General features: G+C 42.0%; 3 protein-coding genes across 4 annotated transcripts; 2 read left to right on the top strand and 1 right to left on the bottom strand.

Annotated features, from left to right (window-relative positions):
• The first annotated feature begins 399 nt into the window (after positions 1 to 399).
• LOC308411087 (uncharacterized protein) lies at positions 400 to 6,044 on the top strand. Its single transcript, XM_080904828.1, has 2 exons — positions 400 to 813; positions 2,838 to 6,044. The coding sequence occupies exons 1-2, from the start codon at positions 618 to 620 to the stop codon at positions 4,337 to 4,339; spliced, it is 1,698 nt and encodes a 565-aa protein (XP_080760954.1). The 5' UTR covers positions 400 to 617; the 3' UTR covers positions 4,340 to 6,044.
• A 2,687-nt stretch (positions 6,045 to 8,731) lies between these two features.
• LOC308411045 (dynein axonemal light chain 1-like) lies at positions 8,732 to 13,973 on the top strand. 2 transcript variants are annotated; one of them, XM_080904748.1, is made up of 8 exons: positions 8,732 to 8,787; positions 9,220 to 9,258; positions 9,875 to 9,984; positions 10,172 to 10,227; positions 10,315 to 10,370; positions 10,972 to 11,098; positions 12,533 to 12,673; positions 12,753 to 13,973. In XM_080904748.1, exons 1-8 carry the CDS (start codon positions 8,785 to 8,787, stop codon positions 12,800 to 12,802), a joined length of 582 nt encoding a protein of 193 aa, XP_080760874.1. In that variant the 5' UTR covers positions 8,732 to 8,784; the 3' UTR covers positions 12,803 to 13,973. The 2 variants fall into 2 exon arrangements, with proteins under 2 accessions (XP_080760874.1, XP_080760873.1); XM_080904747.1 differs by having other exon boundaries at positions 10,963 to 11,098.
• A 1,291-nt stretch (positions 13,974 to 15,264) lies between these two features.
• Positions 15,265 to 17,122, bottom strand: LOC308411546 (uncharacterized protein). Its single transcript, XM_080905484.1, has 2 exons — positions 17,017 to 17,122; positions 15,265 to 15,889 (listed from the first exon to the last, which is right to left on the bottom strand). Exon 2 carries the CDS (start codon positions 15,856 to 15,858, stop codon positions 15,373 to 15,375), a length of 486 nt encoding a protein of 161 aa, XP_080761610.1. The 5' UTR covers positions 15,859 to 15,889; positions 17,017 to 17,122; the 3' UTR covers positions 15,265 to 15,372.
• Positions 17,123 to 20,269: the final 3,147 nt, after the last annotated feature.

Here is a 20,269-nt window from a genome sequence, read left to right as displayed (position 1 = left end):
TGGAGTTGCCCACCCCTGCATTAGAGAGAGAGAGAGCGTCCAGCGCCGATTTGATCCCATTCCAGTCCTGTGAGACTAAAAACGAATAAAGAGAAGCACGCAATTGAAAACCCCTCGAATCACCTCCTGGTAAAACACTGCCACCTGGTTTCACTTGCAGCTAAAACATGTAGAGGGTAATTACAAAAAGTACCTGTAAGGGAGAAAGATTACCTTTTAAAATAGGTTATATAACCTGATTTAAAGGGTAATCTTGGTCCCTACCTGCTGATGTTCATGTTAGGAATGCTTTGGAGTTTGTAAAGCTCTGATGTGCGTCAGAAAGAAGTGAGCTCCCTGTTCTGTCATTTTGGTGTTTATCATAAAAACAAACTTAATTTACCTGTGCAAAATCCAACTAAAACCTGCTTTTATGCAATAATCTCAACAGCTATCAATTTGAAGCTCTTATTTTGAAAAGAAGCCCAGCTAACCGTAATTCTTCCTGTCAGACGAACATAGGCGCCATCTTGACAGTAGTCCTTTAGCACATTGTGCTGCTGTTTTCTCTTCAGAAATCAGCGTCTGAAAACAGAAAGCTCTTGTTTCCACGTCTCTGGCTCATCGGGCTCTCGGTCATGTCCAGCATCCAGCTGCTCAGAGTGCTCGTTAACGAGCGGCTGGCCGCGGCCGCCGACGACATCTTGGAGGCGGTGAAGAAGACCATCGCGGGCTATGAGGAGGAGATCCTGCTGTCCAAACGGGAGATCCGCCGCCAGCGACGGATGCTGCAGAGAGAGTCCAGATCAGAGACGTACGCCGGCAAACACTCAGGTCTGTGAGCTGCCGGCGTGTCTTCAGCCCTTCAGGTTGTCCGCTAACAGGCCGCACTGGAAACAGGCCCATCTGGGGCAGCATGTCTGCCCAGTGGTACCCCATTCAAAAAATCTGCAGATTTAACGTTTCCCATTTAAAAGCAAAGGTCCCAACCTCAATAAAAACACATTCCTTAATTTCAAAGTATGCTTTTGAATTCGGCATAAAAGTTATTGACAAAGCTGCCTCACACTCTGAGCAATAGAAACTTTAAATGACTGATTGAAAGGTGACCGTCAGGGCGCCGAACTTTTCGAAATAAATCGTTTCCGCCTCTGAATTCAAAGATGTTCACCTGACAAAGTCTGGAAGCCTATTTCTGACTAGCGTGACTTGCTTTGTTATTCAATTAACGGCTTTAAGTTTAGATTGACAAACTTTCTTTGGCCTCATTTCAACAGTTCAAAAGACAGTGTTTGCTCATTAAATTCTCTCAAACTATATATATATATATATATTATTCGTTTGTTTGTTACCCAAGCATGACATTTAAGTCTGACAAGTGATTCACCGAGCTGCTCTACAGTCTGAGGAAAAATGAACTTTTACGGGCTGGTTTTCATGAAGAGACTGCTGCTGGGACACCAAACTCCACAGACACATTTAGTAAGACAATTTTATTTCTCCACATGCAAATATTACAGTGATCTGCACAAGTCTTGAGCAACACCAATGCTCTTTGTATTGAAACATTTCCAAGCAGAGTCTGTGTAGGTTCTCAGTCAGGGAGTGAAGGTCTCACAGTGGTTTTACCTGAAACCTCTGCTAAAAATGACCCACGCTTCTGTCCACACCTTGACTCATATGATGAGGCACGTGATTAATAAAGAGCACACTTAAGGGACAACTCCCACTAGGCCTTAAATACCTGGGCCTCTCCACCATTTGGTTTTAGAACTGAAGAAACTTCTTGCATGAGCGGTGAAATGTCTTCAACACACTTAAACAAGTCCAGTCGCTTTCTATCCAAGCTCCTTAGAATGTGCAAGTGGTGTTCAGGAATAGCTCTGCAGGGTTCTTGAAGGACATTCAAAGATCTTCCTTGGATATTTCTGACTTTCGTTCTGTTTTCTGTCGGGATGATCCCATACTGTGTCAGTTATGTTGAGGTCCGGGCTCTGGGGAGGCCGATCCGTGACTGATCATAACTGTAGAGCTTCTCGAGGCAACTGTTGTTGTGATTTGGCGCCATATAAATAAAAGTGAATTAAGCTAAACTTAAAACTACCAAGTGTAACTTAACTTTAAGTTAGGGCTTAAAAGCTGAATATTGATACAAAGAGAGGGAACCTCAACAGTCAGACAATCCCCTGTGAGGTGATCGTGGCAAGGATGGGAAGGAAGAAATCCCTTTTAACAGGAAGCGACCTCCAGCATTACCAGGATAAGGGGGGGGAGACAGCATAGAGAGGTGAAACACACTCTATAAGAGAGATCTAAAACCTAAGCACTCATGTGCCCTGAGGTCTAGTGTATTATTGTGAAGTTTGAAGACGATCCATAGAAAACTGGGTAATATGAAGTTTTTACTGATTTTCACATTTGGTGCGACTTTGACCAAATATGCAGCAAAACTAAATCAGCTTGAGCCGTTATTGGTATCAACAATCACACAAAGTTAGAAAATGATATGTTGAAACTCTAGATGCTAGATTACTAAGAGACAGACAAACAGACCTGATTACAGACTCCTCCCCTCCAGGGGGCGGGGACTATGCATAACAAATATTAGGGGAAATCTCTTCATTCTTCCTGTCTGGAAGACAAAATATCAGTTGTCTGATTTTTATTTGTTTGTTTTAAATGTCAGTCTTGAACCATTGATGAACACTTTTGTTTATCTGTCAAATTTGCAGATCAGAATAAAATGTAGCCCTCAGTCAGTTATTTGTGGTGGTATCTGGAGTATAGTTTGTATCATGGCTCTTGATGACATCACTGTTTCCTGAAAGTTTGAACTTTTTTTTTCTCTCTCTCTGCAGACCAGCCGCAGCTCGCGCTGACTGTCTGGGACGAGGACTTCCCTGAGGATCAGCAGCAGGCAGAGGAGCAGTGTGAGCTGGAGTGGAGCCCCGGTCAAGACTTGGAGAATGAAGAATCTCTACAGACGGACAAGAACCAGGAGGAGGACGAGGAGCAGCCACAGCACCTGCTTCAGGAGCTGAGGGAGGAGGAAGAGCAGGCGCTGCAAGAGGTTGAAGGGGAGGAGGATAGCGCCATCGGGTTCATCTTCAAGCATCAGCCCAGCTCTCCGAGCACTAAAGGAGGCGGTGGCGATCCTCTACCCAGCACGTCCACAGAACAGGAGCAGGCGCAGGAAGAAGTGACTGTGGAAGACAATGACGAGGCCTCCTCCAGCTCCTCGACTGTCAACAGCGATGACGAGTGGAGGGCCAGTGTGGATTCTCAGAGCGACGACAGCGACAGAAGCCACGAGTGGAAGCCGAAGAAGAAGAAGGGGCCTCGTGTACCGATGGCGCCGACACTGCACCTGGCCAAAAAACTCAAATCCAGAATCTGCTGTAAAGTGTGCGGGAAAGGCTTCCACGCCAACATCTCTTTGGTGAACCACATGGAGATTCACCCCAAGGACGTCTGTGGCGTGTGCGGGGAACGTTTCGACAGCGAGGAGAGCTTTCACAGTCACGTGAAAACTCACGTGAAAGCGGAGATCTGCAGCGTCTGCGGGAAGTGTTTCGGGACCTCGAGCAACCTGGAGACGCACATGAGGATCCACACGGGGGAGAAACCGTTCCTGTGCAGCGAGTGCGGGAAATCCTTCAACTGCCGTCACAACATGGTGCGACACATCAGGATACACACGGGGGAAAAACCGTACACCTGCACCATCTGTGGGAAATGCTTCAATGACTACTCGACTCTGAAGCGCCACCTGCTGGTTCATATCCGCAAGAAAACCCGCAATCCAGAAAACTCATCGGTTAACGATGACGGCGACAAGGGGCTCAAGACATCGCAGTCAAAAAAGTCCCGGGCTATATGCGAAGTATGCGGGAAAATGTTCCACTCGGTGGTTTCTCTGGTGAATCACGCCAAAAGTCACGCCACAGATGTCTGCGGCGTGTGCGGGATGAATTTTGATTCTGAGGAAAACTTGAAAAGTCACCTGAAGACTCACAAAAGCGGGAAGGTCTGCGAAGTGTGCGGTAAGTGTTTCGACGGGCACGGAAACCTGGAGATGCACATGAGGATTCACACCGGGGAGAAACCGTTTCTGTGCAATGAGTGCGGGAAATCCTTCAACTGCAGACACAACATGTTGCGGCACATCAGGACGCACACGGGGGAGAAACCGTTTCTGTGCAACGTCTGCGGCCGAGGCTTCAGCGACCAAACGAGCCTGAAGCAGCACAGCAGCACGCACACGGGAGTCAAACCGTACCGCTGCGAGGTCTGTGGGAAAGGCTTCCACCGAAAGACGTACGTGAGGCTGCACATGAAGAGCCACACGTCTGGGAAGTGACTGCTGTGTAAATAAAGATTTTGAAAATGAAGATGTTTTTGAATTTTATTGTGAAAAACTGACAGAATTTATATCGTCTTCATGCATCATTGGTCCTGAATATAATGTTGGAAGGAAAATATCCAAAGGTGGCTTATTGTTCCAAAAATAAGGCGGCTGTGACTCCAAACGTTCCAGTAATATTGAGCTCGGCGTGACTCACGGTGAAGGTAAAGACTAAAGGACGACCCACATTGCACCAAAGAAAGGCAGAGAACACATTTCTGACTCGTCCGATGTTTCTAAGGGACAATTTGAATTATTAGACTTTTTTAAATCTCCAGCACAGCTTTGTTTTCTTTTTAATCACTTAAAACCCAAAATGTAAAATAATATTAAGTGCCAGAAAATTAAGTTTTTGATAACGGGCAGTCTTTGAACCAATTGACAAATTTCTTTATAAAAATAATTACATTTTATTTTCATATATGACTTTTGATTTGTATCATATTTGTTACATCTGGGGGGAAAAATCACACTGATGATGTAGAAGTCTCAAAAACATCAAATATAATGCACTAGGCATTGAGGGGTTAAAGCCATATTTGGTTATAGCAGCCATAATAGATTCATCAGCCTCATATTTCTATTGACTCCACTAGAGTAGCTCCTGGAGTCTAAGAGAGAGAGAGAGGGGGGGGGAATGTTTTCTGTATCTCATCCTGCGTTTGCAGCCCTTCAGTCCCCTCAGCTCCTGTCTCCTTAAGTTCCCACTTGATTCTGATTGGCCATCTTCCAGAAGCTTCCCGAGGGGCAACACTCAGTTTTTGTTTTTTATTGGTGCTTTCTTCTTAGGAGCGTCAGATTTAATGGAAGCTTGTTTACGACACTGAAAAAACAAATTTACCACCCAAAATTCTGCATGACTCACCTGAAACTTCCCTGAAAGCTGATTTTCTTCTGGACGAAGTGTTTTCATCGTGAGAACCGAGCTCACAGCTCACTGTCAGCTGAGACTGAAGAAGTCACTTGGATGAAATGCTTCTTCCCAATGCTCCTTACCTGGATGATTTAGCGTGCATCAAAACGCGTCTCACACGTCTGAGAAAATAACTTGAAATTTTGAATTAGGTGTAAATGTCAAAGAAGATAATGTTTTCGTTTGTTTGTTTTTCAGGGAGGAAACAAAGTTTAAAAATCAAATCCAGCTTTTTAGTTTACACACCAAAGGAGAAATTCTGGTAGTTACATTGAACAGCAACCATAACACGCTTTGTTTCGTTAAATGCTTTTCTGTCATTATTCCAACTTCACCCACATATAGGTCGAGCATCAAACGCTAACATCCTGCTATAACGCTATCGCAGAATATAACAAAAGTTTGCTCTCAGACGTTTTATCCTATTACACGGGCGGCCTCGTGGTCTAACTTTGTACTTCAAGCCCCAAACAAACGACAACAATGTAACGTTTTATTGTTTAGTACGGTTACATGATGTAAATCTGTGTCCTTCATATGCGGTCACATCGTGCCTCTGACGGACAGTTTGGAGTCACGACTTCAGATATTCACTTAATGTCGAGCTGCTAACTCGAGTTGGTCAAAGCTGTTTGCTGAGAGATGCCTTCTGTATTTTGATGGAGACTAATTTTTAGATTTTGTTGGGTTTTTTTTTAATCTTTTGCTCAAATTTTCTTAATAAACTCTGAGTCAACTTTGGTTGTTTCCTTGCTTATTTCTCCACAGTGCACAGATGACCAAAGAACTACAGCGAGTTTAAGAAAATGTGATTAAAACCAGTATTTTTCTTTTTTTTAAAAATTGGGCTTTATAGAATTACGCTGGCATGTGGTTCGCACTTTTGCCTCACAGCAAGAAGACCCTGGGTGGAGCAGGAGGTGGGGTGCATCTTGACCCTGGACTGGATAAGTGGAAGAGGATGGATGGAGAATTACAGGGGTCTTCTTTATTCTGCTCAGCTTGGCTGGTTAGCTTTTAGCAAAAGGGATACATTTCAAAGAACGACAAAGACATCTTCACAAGATACTGTGATCTTATCTTGTATTTGAATATATATAATAAAGGTAATAATAATTAATGTTACACTCACAGCAGTAACAACTCACCATTTAGTTGTGAATTATTGGGTCAGTAAAACATCATCCTCTGTTTTTTTTCACAGTTTACATTGTGTGATGCATTCTTCTTATTATTATTATTAAAATTAATTTTATTATAAGATAATGTCACAGAAAGAAGACCAGTATACTTTCCAGTGAAATAGACTCATCTTTCAATGAAAGCATTTAAATATATGAAATAAAGGTGGCTTTACCAAATAAAAATAATTTGCATTAAAATCAGGCCATAGCACTACTAAGCTAGGCTAGTTAGTGTTTAGCAGTACTGAATAAATAACTTATAACATATAAATAAACATTAACACACTTAGCTAAACTCTCTTTTGTATATGTTTTTTTAAATTATTTTATTTAATCCTAATTATTCTTTATTTTTATGAACTGGCTTACAGTTCAAGCTTACATCCATCTCTAACAAGCTAAACAAACTAACTTCAAACAAACTCTTACTGGTAGCTTTCGTGTTCATGTTAATTGTGTAAATGCTGTGAGCTACTCACAATGTTGAGTTCCTGTTTCTCTTTATTCTTTATTATTCTAGTTTGATTTGAATTCAGTTAGATTTTATATGTAATTACTTAAATGGCACATTGTAAGTGAACAAAAATAGCAATTACTGCTACTTCATTAAGCTAGCCTGATTAACCTTTAAGCATTTAACATGTTTGTAGGTTCTTAAGCAAACTGTGTAATGTTGTGTGTTATCATAGTAATACTGCAGTTATATTTTATGCCAGTCTTTTGGAATAAAATGAATATGTACACACCTATACAGGTATTTTGGTAAGCTTTGGGTTTTGGCATCTTGAATCTCTGAAAATGACGCATTTGACAAACTGCTAGAGAGAAGAGTCTAACAAACTGTTTTATTTTGATCTGGATGGACAGATTTTGCAAATTAAATTTGACAAAAAAAAAATCCTACGTACATGCAGATGTAGCTCTAGTGTTTTTTTAGAGAACTGCTCAATTTTTCAGATTTCTGCCTGTTAGATGAGGCGATGATGACACAGTCCAAACAATGGGAACAACAATAGAAATCAAAGCAGTGAAGCAAAAGCGCACAAACTTCATCACTGATGACTCATGTGTCACATTTGACTCGTTGTTCTGGTAGATTTGAGAAGACGAGGTTTAAAAACAAGGTTTATGTGTCATCAGTTAATTCAGCTGCTTCCTTTTTAACTTCATGCATCTTTAGTTGATTTGCCATCTCCACTTCCAATGCTCGTCTCATCAGGCTGAAACATGATTCTTTGTTTTCTACAGTCAGGACTGCAGGTCCTGTGAAGGAGGTAAAAACACAAACCTTATAAGTGCCTTTTAATCCTGCAAGAAGTCAGAGTTTGATTCAAATAAGACTGATTACAGGGAACATGGGTCTCTTTAATCGATATCCTTGTTGTCTTGTCAGCTGTTTATTTTTTAAAAAGCATTTCAGAAATCCACGATTGAAGGTTTTCTAGTGTGTTTTATATTTTATATGATTTTACTGCAGTGCATTGGTGTCATCGTCTGAAAAAATGAAGCTGTTAGCAATCAGATGCTTCCCAGATGACACTGCATGGTTGATCAAAATGAACTTTTCTGTGTTCAGAATTCCATCAGTTTTGGAAAGATCTCCAACACCACCCACTAGAATTTAGCTCTAAACCACGACAGACACTCCACTGTGTTGGATGGATGTAGACCCTCACTTATACCTCTCTCCTCCTCCGTATATACTGACAAATTGAACCAAACATTTCCCTCTTTCCCTTCCTTCATGGATCAGCTGAAGGTCCAGATGCAATTCTCATGTCGTTTGTCAGGATCTGGATTTTTTTTCCTGTTTTTTTAAGGGCATGACTTTCATATGCTGTTCTTCTGTTGTAGATAGTTTGTTATAGGCCTGACACTATCTTTTTCCTTTACTTGTCTAGCTTACCCAATTTCTTTAAGAACATACTGCACACCAACTGAGATAACCCACGTTTTTGTCTCTGGGATTTACCTTTTTGAAGCAAAAATACTATTTACACCTGTAAAACTGTTGTCTTTGGCATTTTTTATAAGTTCAACTAAAGAAATGGAAACAAATAGAAGTGTCCTTTTATGCTACAGTGATTTATATTATCACTATTAGTACTATTACTACTACAGTCTTGAATAGTATAATCTTGAATAACAATACTTTGCTTTTATCAGGTCAACAACGACTTGTAGCAGATTACTTTTATTTCTTTCTAGTTAAATTTTACCTCTAATACGGGTCAAGTACAGTGCGCATGTGCAACCGGTCCCCGACAGTACCATAGCAACAGCAGTGGACATCAGACGCGAACATGGTGAGTGTTTGTGTTTTCGGTTGGTTTTGGAGCTTTTTGCCGTTTTTGAGCTGCTGCTTGAGTGATGGTACCTCTAAAAACTGACAGAAGCTCGGAGTCACCTCATGTCTGAGCGTTTTACCGGCCGGAAACACGAAGCAGCGCCACATCCGCCGGCTAACACGGGCTAACTTTAATTAGCTCCTTAGCTCGTTAAGTAGCCGGAAAACAGCAGCAGAGTCCTGAAGGAGAAGCTGGATTCATCTCTTCTTCGGCTGTGTGTGAAGAGTCAGCATCGAGCCCAACATTAAAAATCTATAGTGAACTATTATTATCATTGATATTTAGATGGTTCTTATTGTTATGTTAGCCCAAACCAGAGTGTTTGTTTGTGTTATCATCACACTTTAAATCGGACATGTTTCTGATTGGTCTAAATGTTGATGTTTCCAGGCAAAAGCAATGACTGTGAAAGACGCGCTGGCCAAATGGGTGCGACACACACACACACACACACACACACACACACACACACACACACACACACACACACTCAATCAATCAATCAATCAATCATAATACAGTGGACTCGGATGTAAACCAAACAAAACATCACATAAAACACATGGAAAAATAATTTCCTTTAGAAAGACAGCAGTGGGCTGTACTCTGAAACAGGCTTTGAGACTCATTCAGAAAACTTTGGCTTTATATCACCATGGTTACCAGTGCTGCAGACCTTAACCTGCTTCCCAGCAGCTCTAGTCCAAGATCAAGCATGAAATCACTGCCTATCAGACCAACCAGAGCTCTGAAAAATAATGTCAACATTCTGAGCTCAGAAGGCAGATAGTCCAAAGATTTAAAGGTCTTTATGAGCATTATTCTTTTCTGTCCACCTGAAGCTCATCACTGATTCACGTGCCAAGATATTTACACTGCTACACAAAATAGTTTACCACCACAGGAGAGACAGTCATAGGATTCATCTTGAATTCCACAATCAGCTCTGCAGATTCAGACACCTTAATGTCCAAGAACGACACCACCCAGACTCACACATTGGCTGCCACAGTGTGTACATGTATGTGACTGTGTGTGTGTGCAGGAGGAGAAGTCAGGCGAGAAACGAAGCGAGGCAAAAGCCGTCAAGCTGTACGGTCAGATTCCTCCTATAGAGAAGATGGACGCATCGCTCTCCACGCTAACAAACTGCGAGTGAGTCGTGCAGACGGGACGCCGTCTCATAAAGTCAGAAGTACTTCACTTGTTCATGTTAAACTGTGCGGGTCAGCAGAACAGGAGGACACCCAGAAACAGCCTTAAAAACAGCAGCAGTGGCAGGTTTGGGCCAAACACTCATCCTTCAAATCCATCACGTGTTGTTGTGTCGCTTTCTTCACAGGAAACTGTCTCTGTCCACAAACTGCATCGAGAAGATAACAAACCTCAACGGCCTGAGTGAGTGCTGACTACACACACACACCCACACACACTCTGACCACAGATGGAAACGTGTTGTTGTAATGGGATGTTTGGTCCTTCCAGAGAACCTGAAGATTTTGTCTTTAGGAAGGAACAACATCAAGTCGTTCGCAGGGCTGGTGAGTCACACGGGACACTGAGGCGTCCTGGGGACGTGGGTGAGACAAATAATGCACGGCCACAAGTTAAGACGCATGATGACTGAGTTGTTGCCGGGTCTAAAGTTTCCAAGCACTTTAGATTTGACAAATCACGAGCACCCATGCAAAATGTTCTCCTTTATCTTTTCATACCTGTGTCATAAAAAGAATATTACCACCAGAAACTCTGTGTTTATCCCAACATTATTAACATGACAGCATGTTGACCTGAAACCTACGACACAGGTTCAACAGATCCAGGATGTCTGTCTGTGATCTGGCTTCACTTAACCCAACATCATCATCAACAACCTGGCAAGAGGTCACATGAATAATAAGATAACGAGATGATTCTTCATCACATATTTGGAAAATGCTTTTGTTACATTCATAATCATAACAGTAAAACTAAAAGTAATAATAATAACCAAGGTTTTTTTTTAAATTCCAGGATCCATTTTTTGTGTGAATTATTTTACATTGATTCTGTGTGTGTGTGTGTGTGTGTGTGTGTGTGTGTGTGTGTGTGTGTGTGTGTGTGTGTGTGTGTGTGTGTGTGTGTGTGTGTGTGTGTGAGCAGGAGGCTGTAGGTGACATACTGGAGGAGTTGTGGATCTCTTATAACCAGATAGAAAAGCTGAAGGGAATCCAGTGCCTGAAGAACCTGAAAGTCCTCTACATGTCCAACAACCTGGTCAAAGACTGGGGTAAGCGGGGGTTAGAGCAGGTGTGGTGATGCTCGCTCAGTAATAAGAACACAAAACCATCCCGCGGTCCTTTTTCCTTCATCGCTGTGACGGGTTCATGGTGCCGATGTAAAGTTGCCGTTGCTGCGCCTTTAGCCAGCTACAAAAGACTAGCGAGCATGAATAGAGTAATATTTATATAAGTGTCAGGTGATTTCAAACAGCTCGACAATGATCACACACAAACACTTTGTCTGCAGTTTGTCTGAGAGATAAATGAACAGTTGCTTTGTTTTCCAGGGAGAGAAAAAATGTCAATGTGTGAGATGGATGGAGGAAGATGAAAGAGGACAGGAGGGGCAGATAAGAGACTATTTTTACACTAAGGACTGCGAGATCTTACATGTATTGGCCTCATTCATTTTAGTTTAGTTTATAAATCAAACGAGAAACATTATGTTTCTCTGAATTGTGTTTTTGTTACATTTCTTGCAAAACAAACTAGTTTTACTGATTTTCTGGATGAACATACCAGCCAGTTTAGTGCAGACCGAACTGGTTAGTTTGCAGTGATGTGATGAAGTTTACAGGAATCAGAATCAGCTTACTTTATTAATCGATAGGGAAATTATGTGGGTTACAGTTGCTTAGGCACGGTAACATGAACAAAAACAGGCTAGACTATTTAACAATACAACATGTTATGTGTATCAGATGGAGGAGTTGTACAGGGAGATGGTCACAGGCAGGAATGATTTTAATTGTGGTGATCTCAGTCTTGCACTGTGGTGAGTTATTGTTACATCAGTTTATATTTAAGGTGGTGCTGATTAGGTTCACTGACTGAAATCTGCCTTTTGTATAACCTGTGTAGTGTTTATAGCGTCCAGAGGCTTCACAGCAGCAAAACAAATCAAAATACTCATTTCATAGTATTCGAGCATTACTCATGAAGTAAAACTTCTATCATTTTCCCTCTGTGAAACACCCGGAGCATGGCACATTGCTGTGCAATTGCATTAAAGCTCTATCGTATTATTAATAACACAGTGTTTGGTAACCATCGAGCTCCAGGCCTTCCTGTTTGCTCACCGGCAGGCTGATCTGATTCTGGACGCTAAAATCAGACGGATTCAGACAGCCTCCTCCTCCTCCTCCATGCTGGACTGCAGCTGGTGATGACAGTCGTGGTCCTCTAAAGTGGGATTTATAATCGAGCAGAGCGCAATCAGCTGTAGGACAACATGGAGGACGGTCGGCTGATATTTACTCAAGTCCGTGTTTTAAGATTTACTAAGGTATCTATAGAGCGCCGGTGCGCCTGCTGTCTGTTCTACTGTGAAAGTTTTCTTTAGGTGAAATAAGTTTTTATTTTTCTTGAATCCAGCGTTGTTTTTTTAACTCGTTGATTTGTGAAGTTGCTGTGGTGAATGTTGTGTTTTGCGTGCGTTGCAGGAGAGTTTGTGAGGCTGGCGGAGCTGCCGTGCCTCGTTGACCTCGTGTTTGTCGGAAATCCTCTTGAGGAGAAACACTCGGCCGAGGGGACGTGGATGGACGAGGCCACGAAGAGACTCCCTAATCTAAAGAAACTGGACGGTACGAGTGTTTCAGAGCAGGAACGGATCATAGTGCCGAGCTGCAGCCTGCAACTGATCTCTTCTTCTGCATTATTCAGGAACTCCGGTCATCAAGCAGGAAGTGGATGAAGGAGAAGGAGAGAGCTGAGAGGCGTGAGCCCTGCGTTCCCTCAGAGTCTTCCTCTTTTTTTGAGTTTTCTGTGGTTTGTTACGGTGCTTTCTTTTATATGAACCATTTTTTAATGACAGCACAGACTTTGTTGTAGATCAACAAGCACAAGAATGTTTGTTTTAGAGTTTTTAAAGCTAATTTCCTAAAAGCTGTTTACAGCCTTTTACTGACCGACTGGGAAGGATTTTAAAGCTGATTGTTGTTAACTGTGACGGTGCAAGAGCATCAAATCCTCCGTGTTCTCAGACTGTTAGCATCACACCAGGTGTTTCTGGCTGTAAATACTGAACTCTGTGTTCCCTCCGTTCACATCACACTGGACTAAAACCAACTTTATAAAGTAGACACTACATCAGACAAGGAAAACTGCTCAGCAGTGGTGTCAGCAGCTGTTTGAGTAATAATAGAAGAAGACTAAACACTGGAAGAGTCACTAATGGTTAAATAGTTAACGCCACTTTTTAACGAGTGCTGCTCCCTACAGAGCCTACCTCCCACCTCCCTGGACTCCAGCCTTTGAGGCTGAAAAATGGAGCTGTAGTTCCTCTAATGTCCACCAGAGGCTGTCTCCAAACGTGCCGCCTGCCTTTCATTGGTTACTGTGTGTGACCTGTAAATGACCCCTTTAGTGCCTGAGCTTAACCACTTCTGAAACTGCCACCCCTACAACCCACTAACGTTGAGGTCGTAGGTCTAAAAACGACTCACGGGGTTGATCGTGCATCAGAGGATGTCGATGTGGGAGTGTGAGGCTGGGCCAGGTGAGGCTCCGCCCACTGGCTCTGGAGTGAGCAACCTCTCAAATGTGTCAATCATAATCCAGCCAATAGTGGCGTCCTGCTGTGCACTGATATCAGCTGACCTCTCAGAAGTTGAGCTTCTGATGGGAAACAAAGGGAATATCTCTGTTTACGCTCTGCTGCTGCCTCAGATCAGCCTCCTCTGCTCGGTGTGTGTCACTCGGTGTGTGTCACTCGGTGTGTGTCCACCGCAGAGGCTGCAAAGCTTCACCAGACAAATCTGAAGAAGAAGGTGTTTCCTGCTCGTTTATCCACCACTGTCTCTGTAACCTCATGTGTTTTAAGTTATTTCATGTTTGTACATTATTATGGTCTTTGGAATGATTTAATAAATATTGTTGATGTAACATGTCTTTACTCACAGCAGACAACAAACCTACGCCCAGAACATACCCAGTGCCCTGCACCACCGATCAGCCTGTTAGTGGTGCTGTTTTGTTTCTGACTGCATCGTGAGCTCCTCTTCTCATCAGCCGTGATCAAAGTTGCACAGACCGTTCACTGGCAAACTGACAGCTTTAGCTTTAATGTCTGATTTAACTCATTTGGACTTCAACTTCAGCTCCAACGTGCAGAAATGCTCAGGCTGCGGTTCATCTGTGGAAGGTGTTTTATATGAATCCAATCAAATCACGAGAGGCTGTCACAGAAGCAAAAACACACAGAAATACTAATTTCATAGTATTCGAGCATTACTCAAAGCATACAGGCACTGAGGCAAATAATGCAACGATTATGAAGTGCAAAGCTGGATTTATGAAGTCAGCACAGAGACTTTGGGCTGTGAAACCACCTCACAGATGCTGATCGCTGACTACCTCTTCATTTCGCACTCTTATGAGCAGCTGTGTCTTTCGGGGTGAGTCACAGCCTGCAAAACTGGCATCAAAAGGCATCTAACTGTTAATAACACTGGCAGCTACACCCGCTTTATAAACAAGGTTGCATGAGGTGAAAGTTTATCCACCACAGATCAAACTGCAGGTGCTGCCAGCGTCCACGTGCAACTGAAGTCAGGGATGCATTTAAACTGGGAGGTGTGGTCCATGTTCAAAAGCAGACAGATATTTAAACAGCCGCACGTGCAGGATGGACGAACAGCCTCCCATCACAAGTCTCATGAACACTGCTCAGCTTTGAAGTCACCGATGAAGTCCTGTGTGCTACATAAAGCTGCTTCTTTGTCTTTGGAAGATTATTATTGTTACTCAACACAGACACTAAAGTGTGAGCACAGTGTGACCTGATGTAACGTGACGTCCTTGAAAAGCCACAGTGTAAGACTGTCTTGGATGGTATCAGTGAAAAGCAGTGTTTCATTTGTTTCTGTAGCTCAAGGACGAAGCTGCAAAAGAATGTGTCATACAAAGTTAACATATGTCCACTAAGACGAGAGAAAGTGTCTTTCTCAGCCTGAAAATCAGCTGTAATTCATTGTGCTGACACCGTGTGTCTGATTTTTAGAGCCAAATGTTTTAAAGACGTCTTAATTTAAAAGTAGAAAATTACAGGTCGCCCAGGCCTTCATGTCTTTAAGACATACCTGTAGTTTCACCTGGCTTCATATATGACTGGTTCTACTGTATATAAAAATCTTGTTGAACACACACAGAGAGCAGCTCAGTTTAATGACACGTTTATTCTTCGGTTACAGTCACACGGTTACAGAAGAACACGTCATTTATTTTATCCAAATATATAAAAATACATTTGAACGTACAAAATAATCAGAACCTGCTCCTGAGTTTACCTATAGCCCCATGCGCTGCCTCCAGCGCCCTGGACAGGTTTTGGTTTGATGGTGCCGATGATCGAGATTCGATTCGGGTCCCAGACACAATTCTCCTCCAGGCCGCTCTTCACCATCCCACAGTTGGGCGGCACCCAGGCGGTGTCGTAGCCACTGTATTGCCAGGTCTTCTGAAGTGGGTGGTTCTGATAGTTGATGACGATCACCCGTCCCACGTTGACCTTAACTTTAATGACAACTCTGTCATACTCAGGGTGACCAATGGGATAGCGACTTGCTTTCTCCAGGTCTCTGCTGAGGTAGACCCCCGGACCGAGCATCCCAACTTTAGACTGGCCAAAACCCGTCATCAGGATTCTTTTAGCATTCGCACTGGTGGTACCGTGGTACATGACGTAGGTTCTACCGTCTCTTGGCCCTTCACAATCCAGTCGGATTACCCCTGGAGGCAGGAAGTCATCTTCAGCCCACTGGAAGTACATTTTTCTGATTCGGATGTTAGTGTGATTGTCTCTGCAGGAAATCATGAGAACATCACAGCGTTAAGAACAAGAAGCCTGAACTTTAAAATAGAGAGTTAGTTATATTAAATGGGGAGTTATTATAAGAAATCAGGTGTTTTAAATGATTTTTACAGTATTTATAACTCATTATAAAATAACAGTGGTTAATCCTAAATACTTTCCAGTCCAGGCAGGTGTTGTGTTTCATTGTGTTGCGTCAGATCTGACGATATGAGATACATTTAATCTTTTTTTTTGTTATCTCTCAAATTGGGAATTATCACTTCATTATCAAAGTGGGCATGGACGCTCTGCTGGGTGCTGGGCTCCTGTTTCTGGCTCATGCCGCTCTCTCTCTCTCACACACTCACAAGAAGATTGTTGATTTATGTATCTGTGCATTTTCATGCTTTTGTGTTTCAGGTGCTGTATGTTTGTTTTTTCTCACAGGTGCAGCAGCTGGTGATACATCGTGCATTTCTATCTGTGCTCTGTCATGTTCTTATTTTCTCCCCTCTTCCCCCCTTTTTATTTCCTCAGATCTTTAAAAAGCAAACCGTATTTGGCACAACAGTGTGTTCAGATTATAGTTCTGACTGCAAAAGCTGACAGACAGGATAAAGTAAAAACAAACAAAAGATAAACTTGCTGTGCCAAAGATGAGTGTCTGGCCTCAGAGGTCAGCGGCTCTTCCTGACTTAATTTGACTGTTATTAATGGAAAAATGAATATTTGTAGAAAAATAAACATGTAATAGAATAAGTTTGAATTGGCTCACTGTCCATGTAGCTGTGAAAGCCTGATGACGATGTTCTGTTTAATGTTCACGTTTATTTCACAAATCATCACCTCACTGAAAAGTTGTTTCACAATAAGTAGAATTTCAAACTCAGGTTTTCTGAATCACATTTCCTGCACGGAAATGTGATTCAGAAAACCTCTCGCTGGACTTTCACACAGTTGAAAAGTTCATCATTAAGTCCTGATAAAACTGACATAAATCTGCTTTTATCAGTCGGAAAGTTCGCAGCTGAGTGTAAATATGTCCTCATTCACACAGTACTGACAACGTTTACTGCAAACATTCAGACTTTTTAAGGAAAAAAGAAGAAAAGTGTGTTTGCTGAGTCCACGTACCTCTCTGCAGGCTGGTCCAAAAATGGAGTCTGTGCCTCACTCTGCTTCTTTTTCAGGAGGAAATACCACAAACAGACCTCCTCCTTTCAGTTTCGTTTCACGTGCTGTTAAGTCCTTCACTTTAGGTTATAGGCAGTATGTGCTGGAGTACTTAGTGTGAGTTAGGTTTCACTCCTGCCATCCAGCAGCTCATAGATCAGGGACTTTTTGGCAGAACAGGAATTTTGGTACTTTCCAGTTTTTCTCCATGATCGATTTAAGGTTTTAAAGGAAATTAGTCTCTTTGATATTTCTAAATATATGCTCTTGCTCAGATGCAGATGAGCTCTACAGCAGGTTATCAAAAGACTCAAAAGGAAACAGGAAATTCCCGTCCACTCATTTTCCTGCTGTATTTGCAAAAGTTTCCATTGTCCTGCTGCAGACTGACTTACGTTTGCACAACATAAACCAGCTTACAGGGATACAGCTGACATATTTCCCATTATCAGTGTGACTCTAAGGATCAACATCATCACACTGATGTCCTTCTGTAGTGATGAGGGCTTGTGTGCAGAGACATCGACGCTGATCTCTTTGTGTTGTTTCATACGTCTCTTTTATCGTCCTGCAGTTAATTTGTTCCTCGTTGTGTTGCTTTGTAGCTTCTTGTGGTCACTGAGCATCTTTTTAAAACTATAATTTTTCATTGTTTTGTGTGCACAGACATGTAAAAGGTGACCTAACACAGACTATGAGCACAGTTTGTGTTTGTGTCATTCTTCTGTCTGTTTGATACCATTGTGTATTTCCTGACAGTCATTTTTCCCTCTTTGCCTTTTTAGTGTCGATATTTTTACATCTTTGCGTGTTTTTAAAATTTTGTACCTTTGCGGTTGTGATATTTTCTTTCTTTTTGTACATCTTTGGTCCTTTTGAATCTAACTGGTGTCACTTTATTGCTTTATTGTAATAACTGGAAACCCTGGTCAGTGGTCATTTTATTGTCCCCAATGGGAAATTGATTTGCAGCATGTCTACTCATCAAACAACTCAGACATTTAAGAAAAACAAACAGAACAGCCCAAGTTTTATCAAGAGCTGCAAGAAAGTGCCGTGTGTGACAGTGTTGGCAACAACAGTTATGGTTTAGTGTTGTTAAGCACGATAATAGCAGCAGGTATAAAGAACTATGCCTCGTGGTTTTCTCTGCAGGCACTTCACACCGATGACCTAAAGAGATGGTTTGTTTGAAACTTAACATGACAGCGGTCGCCTTCCTCAGCACCTGCCTGTTATAAAAGTCCAAAAGCTGGACCTGAGACCTCCCTGAAGTCTGACCAGCCATTTTAACCAGGTTACCCAGTCCGGTCTTATTGGTCAGTGTCATGGTCCCTGTGTCTCCATTTTATTTTTTGAGTGTGTCTCCTGATTAAGAACACTGAGTAATGCCTGCTGTCATATTCAGGGGGTGCTGTGGCTCCACAGTAATCACTGCCACATGGATGAACTTGTTAATCACTCACAGGCTCTTTATGAATCTACTCATTAATATTATGTTATTCATTTATTCTATGTTTACACAGAATAAATCAGAAATACGTCTGATCACATCCACAAAGAAGCTGTTTCACTTTCAGCACATTCAGCAGGAAATAAAATAATGGATGCTCCGTTAATTAAATTCAATTCAATCTTATTTATATAGCGCCAAATCACAACAAAAGTCGCCTCAAGGCGCTTCATAGATACAGAGAAAAACCCAACAATCATATGACCCCTATGAGCAGCACTTTGGCGACAGTGGGAAGGAAAAACTCCCTTTTAACAGGAAGAAACCTCCGGCAGAACCAGGCTCAGGGAGGGGCGGGGCCATCTGCTGCGACCGGTTGGGGTGAGAGAAGGAAGACAGGATAAAGACATGCTGTGGAAGAGAGACAGAGGTTAATAACAGATATGATTCAATGCAGAGAGCTCTGTTAATACATAGTAAGTGAGAAAGGTGACTGGAAAGGAAAAACTCAGTGCATCATAGGAATCCCCGGCAGGCTACGTCTATTGCAGCATAACTAAGGGAGGATTCAGGGTCACCTGGTCCAGCCCTAACTATATGCTTTAGCAAAAAGGAAAGTTTGAAGCCTAATCTTGAAAGTAGAGATAGTGTTAAAGTGCCAAGTCTCAGCTTTAATCTTATCAGAGTTAAATAATCCTGAATTTAAAGTCTGAGTGCTTCTCAAATCTTGCCAAAGATGTTTTTCACAGGTCTTTCATATGCATCCAGGATTTCTCTGACTCTTCTGATGATATGTGTACTGCACATGATGACATATTCAAAGTATTCACAGTTTTAGATTGAGGAGGATTATTTTAAAAACAGCTCTGCAACTTGCAGACACTTTTTGTTCCTTTTGGAGATTGAGGAACCCCTGCACATATTTACTTCTATGAATCTTTATGAGATGAAGGGCAGCCTCCTCCCATAGGCAAAATCTGCTGTTAAATGACAGCCAATCAAAACTGCCTGAGGAGACTGCTGGTGGCATCCAGCTCTACTAAGAGCAGCGAGCATAAAGGGAGTGACTTTTTTTAAGTGTTCTATCAGCTCATCAAACATCAGCAAACACACAAACTGTTTGCTGTTTGTGTGCAGTTTGTCTCACAGTGTGTGTGAAGAAGAGGGGTTAGATTTAAAGGTACGGACTGCACTTGATAAAGTGCAGATTTAAAGCTTACATGTAATGTCATCATATTGATCACATTGGATTTGTATATGATGTGTTTTGAAAAATTCAGATTTTTATATCTTGTTCTGTGAAACTAACTAAGCTATACTGACTTTGTATTGTTCAAATGTTGCATGGAAACACAGAGCAGTTTTGTGCAGGACAAACAGGTTAGTTTGCTTTAATGTTGAGAATTCAAAGTAAAACACTGTTGTGCTGGTGCACAGTGGCTGTGGTGCACAGTGGCTGTGGTGCACAGTGGCTCTGGTGCACAGTGGCTCTGGTGCTCATGGTCAGATTTAGGTTACTTCAAGTGTAGCGCAGAAGAATTTGCATTTAAGCTGATTAATTCACTGAATTCCAACTTTATACCAACTGCATACTGTATATATACACAGTATAAAGCATGGTGTCAGAGCAGGAAATGGACATCAGCCAAGACAGCTGTGAAACATCTGCTGACATCTTGTTGAATTCAGTTGTACTAACTCATATACCAATATTGTTTGATATTATATTAATATAACACAGGACTTAGGTACCTTTGTACA

Source organism: Rhamphochromis sp. 'chilingali' (genome assembly GCF_963969265.1).
Source record: "Rhamphochromis sp. 'chilingali' genome assembly, chromosome: 15".
NCBI classification, from domain to species: Eukaryota; Metazoa; Chordata; class Actinopteri; order Cichliformes; family Cichlidae; genus Rhamphochromis; species Rhamphochromis sp. 'chilingali'.
The sequence above is the reverse complement of the archived record's forward strand: the minus strand, read 5'-3'. Positions and strand labels throughout refer to the sequence as shown.

Excerpts from the sequence above, each read along its gene's own strand:
- LOC308411087 (XM_080904828.1), top strand. The coding sequence starts at position 618 with ATGTCCAGCATCCAGCTGCTCAGAGTGCTCGTTAACGAGCGGCTGGCC. Across the intron at positions 814-2,837 it reads GTACGCCGGCAAACACTCAG|ACCAGCCGCAGCTCGCGCTG; the intron begins GTCTGTGAGCTG and ends CTCTCTCTGCAG.
- LOC308411045 (XM_080904747.1), top strand. Across the intron at positions 10,228-10,314 it reads AACAAACCTCAACGGCCTGA|AGAACCTGAAGATTTTGTCT; the intron begins GTGAGTGCTGAC and ends TGGTCCTTCCAG. Across the intron at positions 10,371-10,962 it reads TCAAGTCGTTCGCAGGGCTG|TGTGAGCAGGAGGCTGTAGG; the intron begins GTGAGTCACACG and ends TGTGTGTGTGTG.
- LOC308411546 (XM_080905484.1), bottom strand. The coding sequence starts at position 15,858 with ATGTACTTCCAGTGGGCTGAAGATGACTTCCTGCCTCCAGGGGTAATC.